The 23,038-nt window shown below is 42.4% G+C and overlaps 2 protein-coding genes and 1 long non-coding RNA gene across 3 annotated transcripts; 1 reads left to right on the top strand and 2 right to left on the bottom strand.

Moving 5' to 3' along the window:
* The first annotated feature begins 103 nt into the window (after positions 1-103).
* Positions 104-6,298, top strand: LOC127784433 (uncharacterized). Its single transcript, XR_008019487.1, has 4 exons — positions 104-489; positions 591-721; positions 5,200-5,708; positions 5,816-6,298. It is a non-coding gene; the product is annotated as an uncharacterized LOC127784433 (long non-coding RNA).
* LOC127784423 (putative wall-associated receptor kinase-like 16) lies at positions 966-6,511 on the bottom strand. Its single transcript, XM_052311731.1, has 4 exons — positions 6,343-6,511; positions 3,344-4,196; positions 2,844-2,993; positions 966-2,245 (listed from the first exon to the last, which is right to left on the bottom strand). The coding sequence occupies exons 2-4, from the start codon at positions 4,185-4,187 to the stop codon at positions 1,062-1,064; spliced, it is 2,178 nt and encodes a 725-aa protein (XP_052167691.1). The 5' UTR covers positions 4,188-4,196; positions 6,343-6,511; the 3' UTR covers positions 966-1,061.
* Positions 6,512-7,228: 717 nt separating this feature from the next.
* Positions 7,229-21,612, bottom strand: LOC127760290 (protein HASTY 1). Its single transcript, XM_052284530.1, has 22 exons — positions 21,221-21,612; positions 20,404-20,505; positions 19,327-19,470; positions 19,141-19,221; positions 18,981-19,050; positions 18,791-18,861; positions 18,539-18,702; positions 18,389-18,460; positions 18,055-18,292; positions 17,616-17,678; positions 17,258-17,533; positions 16,205-16,318; positions 15,946-16,072; positions 15,688-15,857; positions 15,330-15,428; positions 10,381-10,484; positions 9,977-10,274; positions 9,619-9,851; positions 8,887-9,387; positions 8,517-8,811; positions 8,060-8,243; positions 7,229-7,653 (listed from the first exon to the last, which is right to left on the bottom strand). The coding sequence occupies exons 1-22, from the start codon at positions 21,326-21,328 to the stop codon at positions 7,571-7,573; spliced, it is 3,597 nt and encodes a 1,198-aa protein (XP_052140490.1). The 5' UTR covers positions 21,329-21,612; the 3' UTR covers positions 7,229-7,570.
* Positions 21,613-23,038: the final 1,426 nt, after the last annotated feature.

Genomic DNA, 23,038 nt, shown 5'->3' with positions numbered 1-23,038 from the left:
TATAAAAATGAAAATCAAAGAGACAATGAACTCTTATAGTACGGTTCAAGTTTTAAAAGTTTTAAGGAGGATGAATAGAACCAAATAATGGGGTGACAAAGTAACAAGGGTACACTTGAATCAACCAGGTTTGGGGCAGCTGAGTAGCCGGGTAGGGGCAGGGCGGAAATCAACCAGGCACGGCGCCGCGGGAGGACACGGTCGCCGGTCGGGGCCTCGGCGCCTGCCTCGCGGTGGTCTACGCCTCCATCCTCCGCGGATTGACCCGGGCAGACAACGACGACGGCTCGGCGTCCGATGGCCGACGGGGAGAGGCGGAGGCTGCGAGGCGAGGAACGGACGAACGGCGGCGGCGCGGTCACGTTTCCTTCCTGCATTCAGAGGATGCATGCATCCTCTTGGCACCTAATCCTCTTGGCTCTGATGCCTCTGAACCGATTTCAGTCCCGATCCCATCCAGCCGGTGCAAATCGATTCCGACCATTCCAGGTATCCGTCCTTCAAATTTCGTCAACATCGATTGAACGAATCCGTGAGAGCGGCCCTTTTTTGTGTATCGGGTTTGGTTTACAGTTTTTTCTTCCGAGCAGGAGGGGACAGACGAATTGATTTGTTTTTTTGCACAACCAGAGGATATGCCACATCTGAAGACATCGCTTGCTAATTGGTGGAAAGGATAGAGAATGCCTTTCAAGGACTGGGAACACCCCAAACTCCCCAAGTAAGTTCCTTGTCATTTTTGTGATTAAATTCATGTCGCATTTGTGAAATAAAGGGAAACATAAACTTCAGCAGACACCAAGTTCTGCAATGTTTTGAGAGCTTTATAAGACTTCCGTTGAATATTTAAACAACATTACCTGAGGAGATATGGTTTGGCCACTATAATAGAATACGTTTAATAATGGTAAATGATAAAAATGTTGTGGGCATATACAACGACAAATTATTATACCAACAGAAAGTATTGCGCAGTTGCAATATAGAACCACCAGTGAATTGGAAAGAATAATGTTAAGAATCAATAAGGAAAACAGGAAAGCTCTTGTAACAGATTGTTATCACCGGATAAAATACGAAGTGCTTGGGTTTATGGGCATTTGTTCGTCCTTCCTTGTGTACTCAGTGCTTTGCTCAATTTCGAAGTTACTGGTTGATGGTCCACTGAGATAGCCCTCTGTCTCACTATCACGCTGTATCCAAGGATGTTTCGAAAGTTTTCTTAGTCTGCTAAGCTCCTCAGCTACGTCTTTCATTGATGGCCTATTCTCACTGCACATGTCCAAGCATTGCTTCGCTAGCTCAGCAAGTCCACTGAGCAGTTCCATGCTCTCATGACCTTTAATTTGGCTATCTAGCATGGCCTCAAGATTATTCTCCTTCATTGCCAATAGGAAGCTTGATGACAAGCTTTTCTGTAGCTCAGAACCTTCAAGTTTCAATGGCATCTGCCCAGTAAGGATCTCCAAGATGACCACACCAAAGCTATACACATCACTCTTCTCTGTCAACTGGCATGTTTGTAGATATTCAGGATCCAGATATCCACATGTTCCTTGAACCATTGTCACGAACTGCGCTTCATCATTTGGTGCTAATATGGAGGCGCCAAAATCTGATACCTTTGCCATGTAATTCTCATCAAGAAGGATATTGGATGTTTTCACGTCACCATGCAAAATTGGTGGATTTGCGTAGGAATGTAAAAATGCAAGCCCTTCAGCTGCCTCATTGACAATTCTTAGGAGAGAACTGAAAGGGGTATGAAGAGTACGGTTCTTGCCATGAATAAGATCAAATAATGTTCCATTTGGAATGAACTCATACACTAGCATCGGGACATCCACCTCAAGACAGCAACCCAGTAGCTTAACAATGTTCTTGTGGTTAATCTGTGAAAGTATTAACATTTCTTTACCGAATTCCTTCTTATGTCTATCATCAATTAGTGCACATTTTTTAATTGCCACTGTAATGTTATCCTTAGTTATTCCCTTGTACACTGTGCCATGTCCTCCATGTCCAAGAATCTGGCTTTTCTCAAACTTGTTTGTTGCTTGCTCTAGTTCTGCTTGAGTGAACACCTTAAATGCAAGTCCCTGGTCTGATTTCATCTTCTCAAATAATAGCAGCCCTCCATGTTCCTGGATGTATTTTTTCTTGACATCTGTAAGCTTTCTTCTCTCAAAAATTATACGCACGAAGAAAATGATAATCACTAGAACAATGGAGCCAATGCTGACACCTGCTTCAAAGAGTATAAAAAGGCTTGTTACATTATCATCATGTATTTGCATGTAATACAATAAAAGCATGTCAAACTGACTCGCTGTGGTGGACTGAAAGGTGATGTTAGTATATTACAACATAATGATTCTACCTATAATCACTTATGTCTTCTTTGGATTTAATTTAATTTCTTTTGTCGATTATATTGGTTTGATAGTTTCTCATATTTTTCTAAATTATTCCTAAAAAGGAGAGGACGCGAATATAAACAAAAGCTAAGACGATCATAAAAATTGAGGGATATTTTATGACTAAGGATCAAGTAGAGGAAGACGTCATTCTTTCGATGTAGATGATCCTTACACCAGTCACATGCCCATGCTGCTATATGCTTTCCAGCTCTATTCATTCACCGATTTATTTGTCAATTCTATGATACTGTGCAAATGGAAAATATGTACATGTTAAATAAGGGGCCCTTTACATAATGCTGAAATTCTGACAGCTAAACTTATGCATTATAGCTTCCTGTAATAGAATAGAGTTGGGTGTAGGGTTGCAGCTTATCTAGTTTTAAGAAGGGTAAATCAGGCTCCTAACTTTTAGGTCTTTACCTATGATCAAGCTGATGTCTGGGTTGCAAGTGTTTGTTTCCTTTGCCAACTTTCTTCCCACAGGGCAAGAACAATGGTACCATCCTTCTGTATTGCGACAAGTTGCACCTTTTGGGCATGGGCTTTGATTTTGCTCACATTCATTGACATCTACATTACAAAAAATGAACAGATCATTTGGGCCCATGCAAATAAGACTGCAAATTAGTCTATCAAACGAATATGGATATTACAACTATGAGATGACCTGAGCTGCAATGTTGTTGAAAGATATGAAACAACCCTTTAAAAACTAGTAGAAAAATATATATGTGCCTACCAACATTTTGAGTTAAAAATAGAAAAAGAAATAAAGTGCTGAATATATGAGCGTTATAGAGCAAAAAAAAAAAACAAACAAGGATAGACTGTAAATTGTTGTTTCTATTTTTTTTCATATTTTTTGTCACTCATGATTTTGATGAACTAAAGAGACATTCATAGGAAATAGGAAAACAGACCTATGCATCCATCAGTGATGTATGGATTTCCATGATACCCAAGAGTGCAGTTACATAGATACCCAGGTCCATTGATCGAATCTACACACTCGCTATGTTTGCTACGGCATGCGTAAGAAGTCATGTTTGCCTCCTTGCATCCAACCTTCCCAATTGCCCAGTCTAGTACCACCGGCTGCTGTCCATTGTATGTCTCATTGAACTTCATAGTAGTTACGTACTCAGTTTTGAACCTAAACGTGTCTGTTTCCACCAGTGCTGCGTAGCTACATGGGTTAGACTGCAAATTCGACGAATCATTGTACACAGTGAAGAACGTGACGTTATAACTATTTAATCCCTTGGCTATGTTATTTTGGCAGCAGCCAACACCATCGCATGAGTCATTTGTAGGGGCTTTTGCGCAGACTGATGCACATGCTGTCGTATACTCTCCATTGTAGATGTATGAAAGAGTGTTGCAACCAATGACTACAAACTTATTGTGCAGATTAGAGAACCGGTATGGCCATGTTGAAAAGTCAAGTGACCATCGGCTAGATTCCATTGACTTTGTTACATCATTGTAGCAATATGTCGACAGGGTATTTAGTGCCCTAGTTTGACCATGGAGCAACGAAATATTTAGGACCTCAACATTAATAAGGAATGGTTTCATAGATCCATCAGCAGTCTTGTTGCAATAGATTACGAAGCCCGGTTCGATAGCACACTCTGTGCCAATGCCAAATGGGTATGGGATTTCCATATCACCGCAATGGGACTGGCATCCAGGAGCCGGCTGAGCTGATATAGATGATAGTTGTGCCATGATTGCAATACTGAGCAGTATCGCTGATGCCATATCAACTCTCTGAAAATGATGTTTGTAGAGAAATTTATTTATAAGTGGCGCTTAAAGGCAAGAAAATGAAACAGAGCAAACAAACTTAATGGCTTGTTAGTTCCAAAACTTCCAAAGCAGCATGTTGCCTATTAACCTTACAACTCACCAGTTCTTTTTACTTGGCGTTAATGCCATTGATGCAATCTTCAATGCTCATGTTTGATCATTGATTTTTTTTCTCATTAAAATCATTAAGAATATAGCTACGCAAAAGTATTTTCATGATGAATAATAACATTTTTGCACATACTAGTGAGATAACTTTTAATATTTGACTGCAAGAATGTTATAAGGGAAAGCCATTTCTACCGAGAGCATTAGGTTCAGAATCTAGAGTAACGTGGCTTCAATGGTGATGAAGAGCTGCAACAACATCAAGTACAACAACATGACCAGAAATTTTTCATGGTGTTTTCTCTAAAGCTAAACGAGTAAACTTTCAGTGGTATCAAACTATCTTTTACCAACTGTGGCATTTATTCCGAAAACCATGTGTTATGTACAACCATAGTTAGTTCATTTTGCATATAAGGCCAAACAACAATAGATATTCATATCTTGGTTGTCTGTCAGAAAAAGAAAATACAATAGTGAACAAATGTTTGCTTACTTTCATATTGTCTGTACTGAATCGTAGTTGTATGTCTTTTTTTTGGCAATTAATTACGGTCAAGGGCCGCAAAATGGCTCTTACTGCAAATATCAATTCAAATTTAAATAATAACTGTTGTACAGGATTAATTATGGTGCACTAAGTTATTATTAAACAAAATTAACTGACAGTGAAACATTTATCCAATTTAATTGCTCTATTTTTTTTCTGATCCTTATCAAGTACTAGCATTGACAGTGAGTTGAATTAAGCAATCCTCTGTCTCTGCCTCAACTGCTATGGGATTAGGACAGTACTTGCCAAGTTTTGGCCATATACCATCAGTTTTCTTGGGTGCTACCTTTTGTTTTGTGGCAGGCTTAGCGCTACTTGGCAGTGTTCTAAAAATCACCATTAGAGGCGGCACCTCGGTGCCAAGCACCAGCTCAGCGCTGCGAATAGCACATTGGTCCACGTCAGCGCGATGGTCAACATCGGTCCACGTTGGCGCCTAGGTGCAGCAGCGATTAGTCAACTAGGCGGCTGACTGGTGGTGGTGGTGGTCTGGTTCTGGCGGCTGCTTGGATAGTTGGATGCATGTTGCTGCTGTGGTGTAAGTTGCCGATTTCAGCCTTTGGCATGTTGGCAACTATCAAACAAATGGTAGAATCAAATATTCAAATCCTAAACACATGTATTTTCTACAAGTTGGATGTTGGCATGCTGCAATTTGTTATGTTGTATACTTAACTCACTATCTAGGACCTGGTCAATTCTCCCTCCCAAGTTGGCTCTAGGCGCTACGCATCACCCTGGTGCCAGACTAGCGCCTAGCACCTTCTTGAACACTGCTACTTGGTCATGGTTTCATGGTCAGAGATGATCAGGTAATACGTTTCTTGTTTGTATAACTTGTATAGGAGTAATGTCACCTCCTGGGTTATCTTACAATGAACCTCATGGTTTAAGCGAACATTGTGGTTGTTCCTTGCAGGTACAGTAAAAAAAAACTGGCAAGAATCTGTGGGATCTGGCTAAGGCGAAGACCAGGGATATTGGAAGTGTACAAATGGTCAGCGAGTTTCTTCTCTCTTTTTTTTTTTTTTTGTGGTGATCTCGTCAAGTAGATATTGAGTTGCAAATACCTAGTACTAGTATCTGGGCTGTCTGAACACAACAATGTTGAACGATGATCACATGATATATTTCAGCTGATGTATAAATCAAGAGAATTATTCATGTATTCCGAACAAGGTCATATCAATACTATATTACAGTACGATCCGACGGCTCTAGCCAGCGTCTCTGACATTTCCCTAACCAATCCTTTAATGACAAAATGTCTTCGTCAGATAATGCAAAATGATTTCAAAGGATTGGATCGATCTAATAGGACGCAAAAAGAGGTTGTAAGCATCTCAGCGGGATGCGTAATGTATCGAATTACCTACGCAGACTGTAAGGGAGGAGGAAAGAACGACGGATTCAAATCCAAAATGGATAAATTTCGAACAAAATTACCTTGGGTGACGGGCAGGGCAGAGATTCGATTTCGATGTTCCAATTCCTGTCACCTTATCCTCTTCCTCTCTTCCAGTTGTGTTCTGCAAAGACAGAGCAAGAGATGGTTGGCTGGGAGCAATGGCTGGCGGTAGCTAGAGAGGGCCAGCGAGTGTAGGGGTCTCCTACAAGTAATTCTCGGCCGCAGCTAGCGTATATGCCCGTGGTCTACGTACTGCTTCGGTCAAGTCTCCTTCCGCACGATAGGAAGAAGAATCTTTGGACCTTTTCAACCTCGCGAGCTACTGTTTTCATTTACGACTCAGTGATCACTCAGTAGAGTTGTTCAAGTCCTGAGATTTGAGTCAAATCAACCCATGGAACGTCGCAGAACAAGGCCCCACAGGACACTAGCTAGAATCCTGATTTTAACTTGGGAAGTAACATGAAGCCTCGCAACAAATCATCGCCAATATTATTAGTCATTTGCAGCCAGTAACAATTTTCCTTGACGGGCGAGCAGTAGTGGTAACCTTTACACGCATGAACTCGCTGGTGTAAACTATATAAATCCAGCACATACTCGCTGGTCAGCTGGTGTAACTATATAAATCCGGTCATGCATGCCACAAAACTCTACGCCGTCCACAAAACTGAGCATTGCTTTTGATGCCAACTTAATTCGTGCATGCTGACCTCCTTAGAAACAAATGGGTGATTTCAAATAACTTACGGGACACATGCATCGTCTCATGTGGCCACCGGGCAACAGGCAGTAATGTATCAGAGCTGGCAGTATGGTACTAACCGCTAGCATATTATACTCAAGAACTGCCTAGAGCTAGGGGGTAAAAAAAAGGTCAGTCAAACAAATTTGTACTCGAATATGATTGGTATTGGAAATCAATTTAAAGGATCAAATCTAAATTGAGGCAATTCCTTCTTTAAACCACGGCAAAACGTGGTCGGTAGGAGCAAATCAGTAATACATGTACATTCCACTGTTCTGCACATACTGCATAGAAGCGCTATGCACAAGGGCATATACAATGTTATGGGGAAAGAAGCCGTAATCAAGTTTTTTTTTTCTTTTGCTCATGATGGCACCTTGTGTATAAACTCAACCATGCATACGTTCCTATTTGACAATGCAGAAAGGATATGATATTCGCCTTTCAATTTGCCACCACATTACCAATCTATAGGGTCATTACCCTTCTGTACAGAAAACAACTTTAGCTGGTCAGTTCTATGATGATAGTGCAGCTAATCCAATGTGGTCATCTTCCTCAGCGCTAAGTCCATGGCGTGCAGCAGAGCTCCGGTTTCGAGCTGGACATCAGAGAAAGCAACGTTTGTTAACAGAGTAGAATAATCCATATTCAAAACTAGCTCTGAGTATATGATAACTAAACAAGTGCTCAATCTGCATGGTATAACAAAAGGCTGGCAATGGAATTATCAAAAGTTAGAAAGGAGGGCTCAAAAGTATTCAGTCAGTTAATAGAAGAATCTAGTTGGTAGAAGAATGAAAACAGTACAAGCAGGATGATCTCCACTTTACTCGGTTTAAAAATCCTTTAGTGGCAGACTATGAAACAAACGCAACGACAAGAAAAATGATTCAATTTGTCACCTAATGTACTTATTTCCGTTTATTAAAACAACGTTGTGTTCATCCATTACGCAATAATAGAATAAACATATTAACATAAAAGAAATGCAAGTCAGTTCTCACTTGTAACGTTGGTAATAACATTAGTAGCCTTTTGACCAACAAGAGCTCTCAATTTGTTCCCTGAAGCAAGCAAAAGTAAGCTTCGCATAAGTAGCTTTTGATCTTTTGGACTTGCAGTTTTGCTCAAAGACTCATCAAAGGCTAGCAAATCTTCCTGCTTCATGTGTGGGAGGGACAGAAGAACCTACAAGCAAAGCACTTCCTGTTAGTCCCAGTGCTCAAAATTTCTATGCAAGCCACTGCTATAAGTGGTGTAATTATTTTATTGTATAAGCAAAGCAGCTGTAGATTTCAAATTGTGATAATACATGTTTCTGTAAAAACATATGCATAGCTTCAAATTCAAAAAGGGAACAGCACAACTGTTGCAGAGAAAGCCAATTATGTGAAATCAAGATATTTCAATCGCATTTTCATTCAGTAGTTACTTTTGCCCAATTATATATCTCAAAAATACCTGTCTAGGTGCAGGATCTCTATCTGAGAGATAGACATATATTTCTCGACAAAGTCCAACAAGTTCTGAACTCGTAATGGAATTCAACTCAACAGATAAGCCCTGTAATATAGAAGAAAATAGATCTTTCGCAACAAACTGACTCAACTCAGCCCGATTTGTTGCAACAGCAAGGTGAATCAATGCACCACAAAAAGGAATAATTTTTGTGACTGCTTCACTATCTGTCCAACTGAACACTTCAACAGTTATCCTCAATGCAGGAACAGCAGTGGAGACATTAAGCATAAGAAATCTGCAAAAGGATAGCAAATTAGTCTTTTGTTGAGGTGAGAGGTAGCACACAGCTGGCTAGAAATTTTTGTATTACCCAGTGATAGAGCTGGAAGCAAACGACTCCAGATCCTTAAGAGAAGAATTAATCCGGTTGGCAGGTCCAAGTTGTTCTAAGGATGGAAGACCACTATTCAAGCCTGGTGATGCTAAAACCCAAAGAATGGAACATACTTCGCGAGTCAAGTCTCTAAGCAATTTCTCTTCCATTACCTCTACCTTCAGATCTGACCCAGAAAGATTACCAAAATTATCAGGAACCTTAGCCCGGCCCTCATGAAGAAGACTGGACCAAGAAAAATCAAGAGCTTGCTGACAATGGACAAATAATGGCTGTAAAAGGTTCGATATCCACATCTGCCACAGTTCAGGAGGGCAATATTTAACCAAAGGAATAATAACAAGGTGGATAAGTTGGCGCAAATGCCGAAATTCCATAGCTTGCACGTTCTCCATAAGAGCAGGGGTGATGGAGGAACCCTCTATGCATCGGAAAAATGGATCCCCAAGACTAGCCGATAGTCCTATAACATTGTACCTGCAGTATGATATGTTCAGATGGGTCAAAGACAAATTTCAGGACAAATGGGTCTTAGCGTAAGATGCAAATTTTCCAGATAAATGTAGCTCAACCATTCTCATATTTTAAGGCAGAAATGTTAATCCCATGAATTCACCTGGGCTATTTGATATTATAGCCAGTATAACTATCAATAGGAATTAGAAATTTGATCATATGAAAGACCAGATGCTTAGGTTAAATTTTTACCCACTGTCACGGATCCCGCGTAACCAGTTCCTTATGGTGTTTTCCTTAGACTCTCCCTCCCTTTGAACATCCAACAATCCATCAGCAGATGTAACCTGGCCTTTGGTGAGTTTATTTGTCTCCCCAAGAAGGCTGGTCTGCTCTGCCACAGTCATGCTTTTTGCCGCTTTGACTTCTCCTGCCAGAGACTGAGAAAAGGGCTCGGCCCAAAGCGTATGTATGCATCGCAACAGCTGAAGATCAGGGAGAAGGGAAAAATAGTGATGTCAAAACTATAGTTAGCTATCAGCTTAGCCAATACATAGTAATTACATCAAAAAAAGAATGATGTCTTGGCAAGAAAGAAGTGCCAAATTACCCTTAACAGAGGGGGCAGAATCCATGGTAGATGTGAACACATTGGATGCAGATTACCAGTTACCACTGTTGTGGCCAGTGCTTGTGGAGCTGCTGCAGATTTTTTGGACCCACCCCTCTTGAGTGCCTTCTCAAATAATGTGATGTTGTGATAAATTGACCACATAAATTGGCTGTCAGCAAACATGTGTGTCAAGCCAGATGGGTCAGACAAGTATGCATTTTGCCATTCCACTTGCGTCCACATTTTGTTAATAGGTTCTAGTAACCAAGCCAGGACTTCCTGTTGCTGTTGAATCCTACAAATAAGGTAGAAGATCCAAACATATGACGGAACCCACATTGACAATGTCACAATAACATAATGTTAGACATAAATCTGAAAAGGTGCAGAAACCAAAATACCCTGCAGAGGATGCCATGACAAGAAACGCTTCACAGAGGTGGTTATGCTCAGCACGTAGTAAGCGACCCTCTCCTTGAAGATAAGCCATTGTATCAGCAATGTTCTGCATAATTGGTAATCATTGTCAGCGACCACAAGAGAATAGATGCTATGGTGACTTGGTGAGCAAGACTATAGAATGCAAAAATATGCAGGCAAAAATAAATTAAGACAATCTTGATATCACACTGCATTTCTTACTTTGTTCATGTACATATTTGCTACCCTACATTGAAGACTGGCCACAATGATTTCCTTAGTTCATCGACACACATTTCTTACCTTGTTAACAGAAATTGTAGAATTGTAGCAATAAATCTTTGCAACGACTATTTTTAAAAAGGGACAATTGCTTATTTGACCCCATTTCAGAGTCTAACTACTGATTTGGCCCTATTTTTTCGAGTTTGCTTATTTGACCCCGCTTTTCAAAAATGAAGTTACCATCTGACCCTCTTTTCATCACACCGTTAAGGTTTCATTTTAGAAAAATAAAAAAATCAAATTATTATTTAACTTGACCAAAATACCCTTGAGGACCCTATCCATCCACTCCAAACCATATCCATTCACCCCAATCTCATCTCTCTCGGCGGCTGGCACAAGGTGAGATGGTGGCGGTGGCGATGGGCTGCGAAGGAGGGGCGGACGGCGTCGGCGTGCGGAGGGGCAGCGGCGCCGGTGCTCGGAGAAGTTGCCGGTTGCTGCCGGGCGAAGGGAGTGGTAGCGCCAGCGTGTGGTGGGGCGGTGGCACCGGTGCTTGGTGGAGAAGTGGCGCCGGCTGTGGCCCCGCAGAGGGAGGGAGGAAGGGGCGGCGCCGACGCGTGGAGGGGCGGCATCAATGGCTTCTACGCGGCGGCGCTGGACCAGCTGCCGGTGGAGGCGATGCCGGCGGTGGTCCCGCGCCTCCTCAAGGCCGGCCTGTGCGTCGACTTCCTGGACCCCATCTCCAACATCGTGGATCCGACGACGAGGAGTGCATCCGGTGGGGGAAGGGCAACGGTGGCTCGGCGACGACGAGGAGCGTCGGCGGTCCAGGCGGTGGAGCTCGAGCTGCGGTCGGCAGATCCGGCGGCGGCGCTCGGGCTGCAGCGGGCGGATTCGGCAGCGGCGCTCGGGCTGTGGCGGGCCGTTCCGGCGACAGCACCGATGCGCGGAGGGAGGTGGCGCCGGCGCTGCACGAGCCACGGGGGAGGGGGAAGGTGTGGCATCGGCGCGGAGAGAGGGAGGCACCGCCGGCGCCGGCAAGGAGGAAGTAGAGGGAGGGGGCGGTGTGGGCCAAACTTGTGTCAGATAAGCAAGGGTAAAATGGACTATTTGTTGCTTAGTTCACACCGTTAACTCACCTTAACGGAATAGGGTCAGCCTTCATCTTCAATTTCGAAAAACAGGGTCAAATAAGCAAAGTAGAAAAAGTAGGGTCAAATTGTTAGTTTGGCTTCGAAACAGGGTCAAATGCGCAATTGCCCCTTTTAAAAATGTTATGTAGTTCAGTGGGATCGTAATTGGATAAACTACTGCCACATGTACATGCTATAGCTGGCAGCCAGCAATAGACAAGCATTCCATTAGGGCCAAGATGGCACACTAGGGTTGCAACAAGCTAGAGAAGATAGGATCTACTCCCTCCGTTTCACAATGTAAGTCATTTTAGCATTTCCTACATTCATATTGATGCTAATGAATCTAGACATATATATCTATTTAGATTCGTTAGCATCAATATGAATGTGGAAAATGCTAGAATGACTTACATTGTGAAACGGAGGAAGTATCAGCTAATGTCTAGCTGCAGATTAAGCTATCAAGTACAGTCAACACATTGATTTGATAGGATCAATGTTCTAAAGGGCGCACCACCTAACGTCGTCTAGGCCTCCTAAACACTGATTAGATTATAGCTGCTGGTCTGCATATGATTTGTGCCTAAAGCCTTGATAAACATTGGACTTTGGATAGGATCTTATTTATACAAAGTGTTACCATGATTAATTTGAAACATTAGATTAGGTTCTCAGGGACTAGCCGGCATCATCTGTCACAAATCCCTCGAGCCTCGAGTTGCTATCTTTAGGCTAGTTTACCTTGACACAGCCCTAGTAAGAAAAATCAGACAGCCTCAAACAGAAACCTCAAACAGCTCAATTTGCTTCAAAGACATGCCGCTAGTAAAAAACAATTGAACTGGCCAATTCCACAAGAAAACCAGTTAACCAGGAAATTCTCAGCAAGCAGCTCAAGCACAGGAGTGGAACACATGAGCCACTAAAGGACCGCATAGTCAAACCATTAATTAAATGGTCATGCAGGGGGTTCAATCTCTAATCAGCAGAGCACAATCTCTGCCTCGGGTACCACCTAGCTAGCTCGGCTTGTTATATTTACATACGAATACTAAATCAGAACTCAGAAATACTAGCACATATCAAACTATCAACACAGGACAGGTCTACACCATATAATCCATAAATCTCCCTCCCTCTCTTTATCTCCCTTTTGAGTTTTTTTTTTCTTGAATACGCATGAACGCTGTGTATCATTTCATTAAGAGAGAAGAAAACACACAAGGGAAGCTGAAACACCCCCACTCACCCCAAACATACAAGTCTTACACTTAAAAAAAAATTAACTCAATATGAACTTATGCAACCAGAGTGAGAGACCTACTAAGAAACTCACTGAACTCAGAAGCTCCAGCCAAGCACCAAAAACAACACACAACACTAGGATTAACCCCATTAAACACACAATCATTTCTATGCTTCCATATTTCCCAAGCAACAAGAATAATGAGTGAATTAAGCAGTTTATTTGATTCCTTATCAACAGCTCTTACTGCCTTGGACCACCAACTAGAGAAACAGTTAGTATCTTCACTTGGAGAAATCGAGATCAGAGAGAAACCGTGAGACACAAGCATCTTTCTATGGCACCATCAGCACAGGGGGGAGAGGAACGCAGCTTGCTGCCGGTGCTTGTGCGACGCTCGTGCAGGGCGGCATGCACCATGCATGGAAGCAGGGCGGTGGCCGGTGGAACAAGGGCACACGACAACCATCAGTGTGGCCAGATGGAGATTCAGAGTGTGGCAAAGTGAGTGGCCACTAGCCAAACAGCATGCTGAAGGAGCGTCAGGGTACCATGCCGAATTTTTTTCCCCTCTTTTTCCCTTTTCAATTTGAAGCACCTGGTAATACTCGTTCATAGGCGATACATCAATGATACTAAATGATACCTCCATGCAGTATAGATGATACCTCATGGTACCTTGAGGTTTCACCAAGTTTCATGAGGGTATCGTGAATTCATAATACCTTGAAGGTAACACTGAGGTTTCTGAGGTTTTATGGTGACACTATGAATGTATCACCGAGATATCATGAAGCTCCTCTCACCCCTCCATTGTCAGTCCACTGGTGCATCCCAGCCAGCCATGCAGCTAGATATGGCCCAAAGCAGCAGGTACAGGCGTACAGCCCACCCAGCCACCTGAAGTGCCAGCCAGGCCAACGCATGTGGCAGCCATACGCATGCTCATGCATGAGGCGTGTGGGGACATATATCGTGAAAACGGTGTACGGTAGGCTAGTTACTCTCATACACAAATATATTTAAAGCTTGTACGAAACACGGTTTAACTAGTGATCCACTAGTCAGACCGGTGACAGTCCAGCCTGTTCAACAACTGGTCTGACTATTTTTTACTATGAACCTAACAGGCACCAAACAGAGGCCTCCTCATGTGTTCCCATCTGGAGTATGTGGATCTTCTTTTCTGCTCCATAGCCATCAAACAACTCGTGGAGTAGCTCTTCATCCACCGGATACACCAGATGGCTCACCATGACACAAAGAACTCACTCGGTATCGGAAGCCATGGTGAGTGGCTCTGATACCAAGTTGTCACAACCTGAGGCCACGATCGGATAATCACCGCCAGGATGATAGCCAGGCAGCGTCGGCTGCTAAGGAAGGTATGTACACTTAGGTTGGTGAGAAGAACATTTGGGGAGAGATTAGACTAATTCTGATTCATTGCTTAATGATAATAGACACAATCCCATCCTTGTATAGATGGAATAACTTGGCCCCTAAGTAAGGACTCGATCTAATCTTATGTTTAACTCACCTGGTACTGAGCTGCTAATGGCTCAGTCTCTCGGCCCAATGCCCATGACACTGCCTCAAAGCACCATACTTCAAATTGTCACTATTGGTCTCTGCAGCATTTATCCCTGTTGCTCTAACTAATGTATTTTGATGTTAATGACCTGCTTGCACTTAAATGTCTTTACAATGGTCATAAAGAAATTCACACTGTTACACTACGCCAAAAGTGGAAATAGATAGTCACATCAACAAGATCACACTAAAATTTTAACAAAAGTAAATTAATCAAATCTTAGTATGGCACTGATGGATTGTTCTTCTACTTATCAATATTAAGTTATTAATCACTAGAAAAGAGTATCTTCTTTGATCCATAATAAATTCTTACTAGAATAATTAGTACAAGAAAAGTGGAAAATCATCCACGTACTACAGCTATTTGTATCCTAGGTGTCCGGGATTATGATGTATGATGCAAGACTTCACTTTGCAACACAGCATTGTACTCACAAACTGATTCTTTATCAAGTAACAATAACCATGTATTGATAAAACTTGAGAGCATGTACAACCCAAGACCGTAAATAAGAGCAATGTACTTCCCAGGTAAATTTCCATCATTTTGCAATTAAAATATCATGAAGACCCATTTTCTACTTGTAACTACTACATCATAATAGAAGTCCAAAAACACAAATGCGCTGGAAGAATGGCAAGTTGTCTACCATACAACTAAATGTAGCTCAAAGCAACTGCATGTGAGATCAAATGGGAAAACCAATTAGGGACAAATCCTAACCTTCATGTGAGGCAGAAGTGCTTTATCCGCAGCTCTTGATATACGAATGAATGATGAGCAAATCTGCAGTCTAGCTTGACGGAAATTATTTGAAGGATCCTATTGATACAGAAAATGACACAAAAATGTAAATACGTAACATGTAATATAATTACCAGGTAACTCAAAACATAGCAATTGACAAGCAACAGGAGAGAAATAAAATGCATGAAAAGTCCACATCTATATTCATTTCTGTGAAGTCTTCCATAGTATTGAATTGGAGTGAAGGATTCAAAGTCCCTGATTTGCCACATCGTAACATCAGGGTATTTAATGTGTAGTGCTTAGGTATTTTGCTGCAGCCTAGAAAATGTACCTGAATTGTGATAGGGAGAGATGTTAATATTTCAAAAAGCTTATTCACAATACAGGCAACTGCATCTGGATAATGTCTCAAGAAAGGACCCAAAGAATCCAAATAGTGACCATGAATAACAGCAAGATTTGGTTGTGACCACTTTAAAGAAAGAAGCTGCTGAAGTAAGCCTGGTCACAAAAAAAAATGAAAGTAAGAACATTGTATATCCAAGTATCCAACAGCAGACCTAAATTAAAGTTTAAAGGCAGCTGAAACCTTCAAAAATCCTGTGAATTTGGAATTTTGTGTCCTGGTCAATCTTTGAATAATCAGATGACCCATCGAATATAGCACTAACAACTGCTTCCAGCCCCAGCTGAGCACCTTCCATTGCATCAAGATCCTGGCATGGATATTTAACTCAAGTTACACAATAACAAAAAAAAAAAAAGAAGGTAAAACTTTCTTTCAGCAAAATTGCAAGACTTCATTAAATTGATGTCGCAAATATATGTAGGTAATGTAGGTATCCAACCTGGGATGATTTCGTTGCTTCATTAGCATCTCCAAATACAATGTTTATTCTCTGTACAATGCTTGTTGCTGTAATACCAGGCCTTTGAGAAGCAATGACTTTTATGAGATCCAGCTGCAGGAAGAATTCAAGGAACTTGTTAATTAAGTACAAAATTAATTGCATGGCAAATATCCTGCATTGCCACAAATCACATGTCCATATTGAAAATCTGCGAAAAAGAATGCATGTTGTCACAAAAGACAAATGGATACTTGTAGCATGAAATAGCATATGACAATATGTACTAGAGCACTGAACGTAAAAGAATAACAATCATGCTTTTATTCAGCTAGAATACCTAATAGGCATACCCATGAACTTATGTGGCTGCCTCGGTGAGCAGCACTGCTCCAGTGCCTCAAAAAATAACTTGCACTTAAAGTAAAATCAGATTCGACTGAGGAAAATTTGCACTTTGAACTAAAACAAATTGCAGCATAGAACTTGATGAATGCCAGAGAATTTGCTGCTCTACGTCAAAGAAAGAACATGCTGATTGCAATTGGTAACAAACTGACCAAGCAGATTGGCAGTTTGCTTGCTCTTGTTGATAAATAGTTTAAGAACCTAAACAAGCTCTATGATAACAGGCAAACTCTCCAAGTAGAAGGCAGGCAGGCACTCACGATGTCCCATGTCCCTTGGCTTTACCTAAACAGCTGAAATTATGTGGATGTTGATCAACAACATGTGTGTCTGAACTCTGGCAATATCCTCGGCTAACATACACATCAACCAAGGGACCAACCAAATGTAGAACACAACCCAAGGACTAGAGCTGTAGATGCCAGATGGTGTTTGCGAGGCTATTCCAGAAAAGTTGAGTGCAATTCGACTGATATTTGTGTTGTGATACATCAGGTTTGCATGCCAAAATAAGTGTCAGCAGTTTTTCTTAATTTTTTCCAAGGATATAACGACTGAATGAGTCAACTTCATGAAATTGTTGAATGTTAAGCAAGAGGCAACAGCAACTACAGTTTATACATGTCAGGAGAAAACAAGACCTACCAGCTTGGCACGGTAGTTGCAGAAGTCACTCTTCCCCTCTAGCTCTTCACTCCATAGTTCTAACAGGCCTGAAGATGCACTCGTACTTTTTTTAAGCATTCTTTTGAACGTAACATCCAAAATTGTACTGTACATTTCATCAGTGATTAATACTGACACCCCTTTCTTCTCCCTTTCAGTTGAACCACCACCAGTAGATGCAGAATTACCGGCAGCAGGGGTGTCACTAGAAACACGTGCAACAGACTTAGCTTTTGATGGTTCTCTCAAGACCACCTACACATAGCTCATGTTAACATTCTAAGTTAAAATGGTATGGCATTGATGTTAACTATGCAAGAAGAGACCAGAGGTATACCAGCCAAAATAATAAAGATTGGAAATGAAGCGTAATCTTGTAGTGTTGGTAATATTCCAGCATCTATGAGGAAACAAAATAAATTAACATTAGAATGATGCAATATGTGGACACGGCAAACTATGGTGTTGATGAAATTTTAGGCATGCACGCGTGAATAAGTTAATTCCTCCATTTCATATTATAAGATGATTTGGGTTTTGAATAGATCAGTGCATGGATCCATGTATGTGCTTCATATATGTGTCCAAATTCATATGTACTTTAGTGAATCTAGATGAGTGATGGAGAGGCCAAAATGTCTTATAATGTGGAATGGAGGTAGTAGTGACTAAACTTTATATTACTAAATAGTTAAGAGGAGAAGGTGCTGCACAGCAGCATTAAGCATTAATCTCGTGTAAGAAATATATGGAGAAGCGTATTTTGAACTGCACACCTGTTGTAGGAAGTGCAAAGTCCTAGCTACATCAGCTAGTATGCACTGCATATTAGAAGAACCGAGAGCAACCATTGTCTCACAAATACACATTGCAAACTCGTATTCATTATCATCAATAGCGTTGGGCTGCATCTTGGATCTCACTAAAAATTCTTGTGCAATGTTCATCAACAACTGGAAAATGTTGCTCATTGCTGCATCATACTCCACAATCGCGACATCCAAAGGCCGTTTCCTGAGCTAGGTTGCATTGGGCAAGCCAATAACATATCAGAAAAGGTGCCGACAGAATGAATTATAGGTTAAGGAAAATGCATCAGCCTCTCAGTACCTCTGGCATATAATTTTAAAGAACTCACAAGCATGGAGACGAAAATCACTGTAAGAAAACAAGGATCCGCATCTGCAAAATGGAATTGCTGGTAAAATAAAGGGGAAAGAAAGCCATCCAAGCATGGAAGAGAAATTCAAGCAAACAGACCCATGAATTAAACCATATTTGGCGAGATCTGTCACAGGAGCCCATTCAGCATACGCATTGGCAGCATTCAGCACAGCGGTTATTGTCCCAACATGTTGTTTAGCCAACTCCATTTGCTGATTCGTGTGCGCGCTCAAAGCAGCTACAAAGTGTTTCTCAAGTAGCTACAAAATGAGACATTACAAGATGCTTACATTAGTATGTTGTAAAATGACAAGCCTATGTTTTTCGACAAATAAAGGGAAAACTTACAGAATACAACAGCGGCAGGATTTGTGGCAACGACTCAGTAAGGCCACGCAACAATGCCCTACGTCTATCACCTGTTGCATGTAATTAACAATTTAACAGGAGAGGGACAAAGTTTCTATTTGGAGTTTGATACTTCAAGTGAATACAGTTTCAAGTGATCAGGACAGAGAAGTAAGCAAATAGAATTTACCTTCTAAATCCTCATTGTGAACAGTGATATCCTCTGGAAGCCACCTCAGAATCATGGCAACTAACTCAGCCTAACAGTATAGGAAAGGAAAATAAAATGCAATTTAATATATCGACTGGTAGAGGTACAGAAAAAAGCTGCAAAGCTGCAAGGAGCATACCTCGATAGGACCATTGTTTGACAACGAAACAATAGATGGGAGTAAAGTATTCCACAAAGCAACTCCCTCCCTTCTAACTACCTACAAGATAAGACGGTCAATAAAAAAGAATGTACCTAGAGAAACAAATATTGTCGTGGTACAAAGGTTTCAACAAAAGTATATGAGAATAGCCATGTAAGGGACCTCTGCTACTAATGCAGCCGTTTGACTCTTCAAAGCCCACTCCTCATGAGGACCAACAACCTCAGGTATCAAATTAACAGTCAAATTAGCAAATTCGTTTCGTTCTGCAACACTGAGTTCCTCCCATCTCAATCTCACCAAGTGCTATAAAAGTTACCAACAGAACCATTAGTTATGACCATACTAAAATACAAGAAGATAATAGCTCCTAATAGAGAAAAATATCTTTTCCTACACCGAAATAGCAGTAAATAATGCATCATGGCCACAGTCATCACAGGATATCAAGTTTAGAGCTCTAAGAGTATTACAATACAAGCATTGCTGAGGCAATGACTGTGAGATTGATAAAACGGTTCTAAATGGAAAACTCACGTCGTATGTAAGATTTTTTTTAACAGTGGAAAATCAAGTTGACCATACTAGTGGTTTTTTTCTTTTTATAGAAAATACTTTCTGAGATGCACTAACAATTGTAGATGTGTACTTCTGCGGAAATGAGGTGTCATGTTACAAGGGTAAATAATGACTGGCCCTTTTCTTTTGAGAACCCAAACACAGAAGACTGTAGTTAACAGAAGCTAGACTGGTCATTCATCCTAAAAAGGTCTTAGCCTGGAAGGATGTCCTAGTCACGTTCACCATGAAAATAGATCAACTGGTTAAAGGAAGGGGGTCAGATGGTGTCGGTCGAAGGTGGCTGAAATTGGTTAAAAGTTGAGTAGTAGAAGTGAGAAAGAGCACTAACACACCAATGGTAAAAATGAGCTGATGTAGATATTAGTAACAAAAGCGAGATGGAGCAATTTATTAGTGATAAGAAGAATCATGTTCCTACAAGGAAAAGTGCATACCAAATGTACATGATTTACTAGAAACAAGGAATTTAGACCGTATGGTCAATAATATGTTCGATTGGGCATGTGATTGATTCCAGTAAGGAAGTCAAAACAGCATGCTGATCACTAGAAAAAAAGAACTTCTGGATTTCAGATCATTGTTCAATTGCGTGTGTAGCTTTTGGCAATTAACTGGTATGCCGATACTGTTTGGCATAGCAGGATACAACAAGCGCACCTGCAACATTTTGAAACCATGCAGTCGGACCTCTGAAGACTGGTCCTTTCGGACCAATAGAAATGATGTGTTCGCCAATGCCCGGACATCTCCTGTCTTAACCTGCATTTCAAAAGTCTCATCGTCAAACAATGGCATTACATTTGGGACAAGGAGGCAACACAGGATTTTTCTTATACCAGCGAAAATGTGCAAAAACATTATCCATGAAATGAACTAACTAATCAGAGCAGTAACGGTTGCACACTATAACTGAAAGAGTAGAGATTAGAATATTGAGTTGAATGCACCAGTTAGTTCACCAAAGAGCTTAAGCTGATGGAGAAGGGTGAAGAATTCACTTATACATCTAACAATTGCCCTCACATAGAGGTTCCCTCAGACCTCAAATATGGAAAAGAAGTGAACTGCAACTTTTCATTTAATTTCGTCAGTCGGCATTCCAAGTTGAGACCTCTTGCATGCTTCAGTATTCTAAAACCATATTGAGTTGAATGCTTCAGCAAATGGAAAAGTGTGGGCAGTTCACTTGTAGACCAATCGTGTGCAAATTGACGAAGATAAACTCATGAGAGCTCGTGATTGTTGAATACACATGCAATTAACAAAAAAAATGGCCGTGTTGCATCAATATTCCCATCAACCCGTAAAATACAAATAGTAGCACACAAAATTAGGAAAAGCTAAACACCAAGCATCCTAGCGAAGCATCACCAAAGCGCTCACCACCCTACCACACTCGAGCATTTTAAAAAAAAAAAAGAGCATCCACAGCAGCGGAGACGGGAAAGGGAGGGGGGAGTGGCGGCACACGGACCGATTCGAGGTACGCGAAGGCGGCGGAGCGGGCGTCGGGGGAGGAGCGCCAGTCCATCACGGCGGAGATCGCCGCCACGGCGGACGCTGCGGCGGGGTCGGCCGCCATCTCCACCAGCGAAAGGGGAAGGGGCGGCGGCGGCGGGCGGGAGCGAGCGCTAGCGGAGGGAGTAAGCTAGGGTTCGGAGGCGGCGCATTGGCGTGCGGCGGAGGGCGCGGCGGCCGGGGGGAGACGGGATCGCGCTAGGGTTTGGGTTGGGCGGCGTCGCGCGCGGCCGGAGCGGCGTTGATGTGGGGGGGGCTTGCTGGATTGCGTTGGTGTGGGTGGGTTTAAGGGGGAAGGAAGAGGAGAGAAGAGGGGAGAGTGGGTGAGAGAGGAGAAGTAGGAGGCAAGCCAAGTAAAAGGAAGCGGAGTAGAAAAGGGGTGGAAGTGGTCGGTGGACTGGCCCGTGAGGCGGTTGTGTTTATTCCTGGCTGGCTGGCTGGCTCTGTCGCGTCGTTCTTTTTTTACGGGGTTTGTGTTTAATAACTTTTTTATTACTGTAGGGGAGAGTTTTTCCACCTAAATACTAAATATATTGCATCAAATGATTTTACACCGGGCAGGCTTTGCATACGCAAGCACATGTGCCTTGGAGGATAGAAACACAGAATACACGAGGAATACAGATGAGAGAATACAACACAGAGATAACCTTCCCAAACGAATAAAAAAATATGTTTGCCACCTACAAAATACCTAGCCAAAAACCTAAACAACCTAAAGCAAGCACACTAGCTCAACAACAACCAAATCCTCATGGAGACTTGCAACACCAGATTCATCACCGGAGGGCCAATCTGCCACGCTTAGGCCGGCTTGGATTGATGGCGATCGAAAGGTTGTGGAAGTAGAAGACCACCTGCATAAGCCCTCAAAAATCAAACTTAGTATTGTTGATGTTTGGATCAGCGCCCGTTGACGCCCTTCGGGGAAAGGAAGCCCCAGAGGGGGAAGGGGCACTGAAGGTTGCGGCCACAAAAGCCGCCCGCGTCAAATCTTCTTCAATTAGGCTTTAACAAATTGCTTACTAGTGCAACACTCTCCAACGCCCTTTGAAGGAAGGAAACCTCAAAGGTGGAAGGTTCGCTGGACAATGCAGTCAAGGACATCCCGAGAAAGAGGATGGAGACAAGCAAGGAGCTGGACAAAAGGGAAAAGGAAGAGGAGGGAGTCCCACAGGTGGAAGAACACCTACAATAGCAACCGGGGAGGGCACAAGCTGGCCGCTAGAAGAGCACAGACTCTAACAAACACCAAGGCCATCGATCAAGTAGCATGCCAATATTGAGATTCAGAGAGGGGATAAGACACTAGCAAACTCTAGGAACGAAGGATCGGTGCCGAAAGGTCATGGCAAGGCTAGCGACTAGCCACAAAACTCAAGGACACATGAACCGGAGGGAGGGAGAGGGCGCACGAAGAGGGGCAAGACACCATCTCCCTAACACAAGAAAGATGGTGGAGCTCCTGATGCCGACGAACAGATACCACCAAGGGGATGGGGGGACAAGGTAGTCGGCACTTGCTGTTGCTGGCGACGGCAGAGGGGATGGTGATCGATCCGGCCTTGAGGAAAGCGTATCCGATTGCCGTTAGCTAGGAGCGTTGGGCCCGGATACCACTGCCGGCCACCACACTCTGCCGTCACCAGCGTCTTCGCACTCGCTTGCCTGAAGCCTGCTGCAAGCGCACCTCAAGGTCACCGGATCTGGCCGCTGACCTTACTCCACCAGCTTGCGGCGAAACTCGTGCAGCGGCAAGCACCGTGGCTAGCTC

The sequence above is a fragment of the Oryza glaberrima genome, chromosome 1 (genome assembly GCF_000147395.1).
Source record: "Oryza glaberrima chromosome 1, OglaRS2, whole genome shotgun sequence".
Classification (NCBI taxonomy): Eukaryota; Viridiplantae; Streptophyta; class Magnoliopsida; order Poales; family Poaceae; genus Oryza; species Oryza glaberrima.
This window is presented reverse-complemented; position numbering and strand designations above follow the sequence as displayed.

Coding starts and splice junctions, on each gene's coding strand:
- LOC127760290 (XM_052284530.1), bottom strand. CDS start 21,328: ATGGCGGCCGACCCCGCCGCAGCGTCCGCCGTGGCGGCGATCTCCGCC. Junction 15,429..15,687: donor CTCTCCCTATCACAATTCAG/GTACATTTTCTA, acceptor CTGTATCAATAG/GATCCTTCAAATAATTTCCG. Junction 8,244..8,516: donor GAGATCCTGCACCTAGACAG/GTATTTTTGAGA, acceptor CTTTGCTTGTAG/GTTCTTCTGTCCCTCCCACA.
- LOC127784423 (XM_052311731.1), bottom strand. CDS start 4,187: ATGGCATCAGCGATACTGCTCAGTATTGCAATCATGGCACAACTATCA. Junction 2,994..3,343: donor CATCACTGATGGATGCATAG/GTCTGTTTTCCT, acceptor TTTGTAATGTAG/ATGTCAATGAATGTGAGCAA. Junction 2,246..2,843: donor AGACATCAGCTTGATCATAG/GTAAAGACCTAA, acceptor TCTTTGAAGCAG/GTGTCAGCATTGGCTCCATT.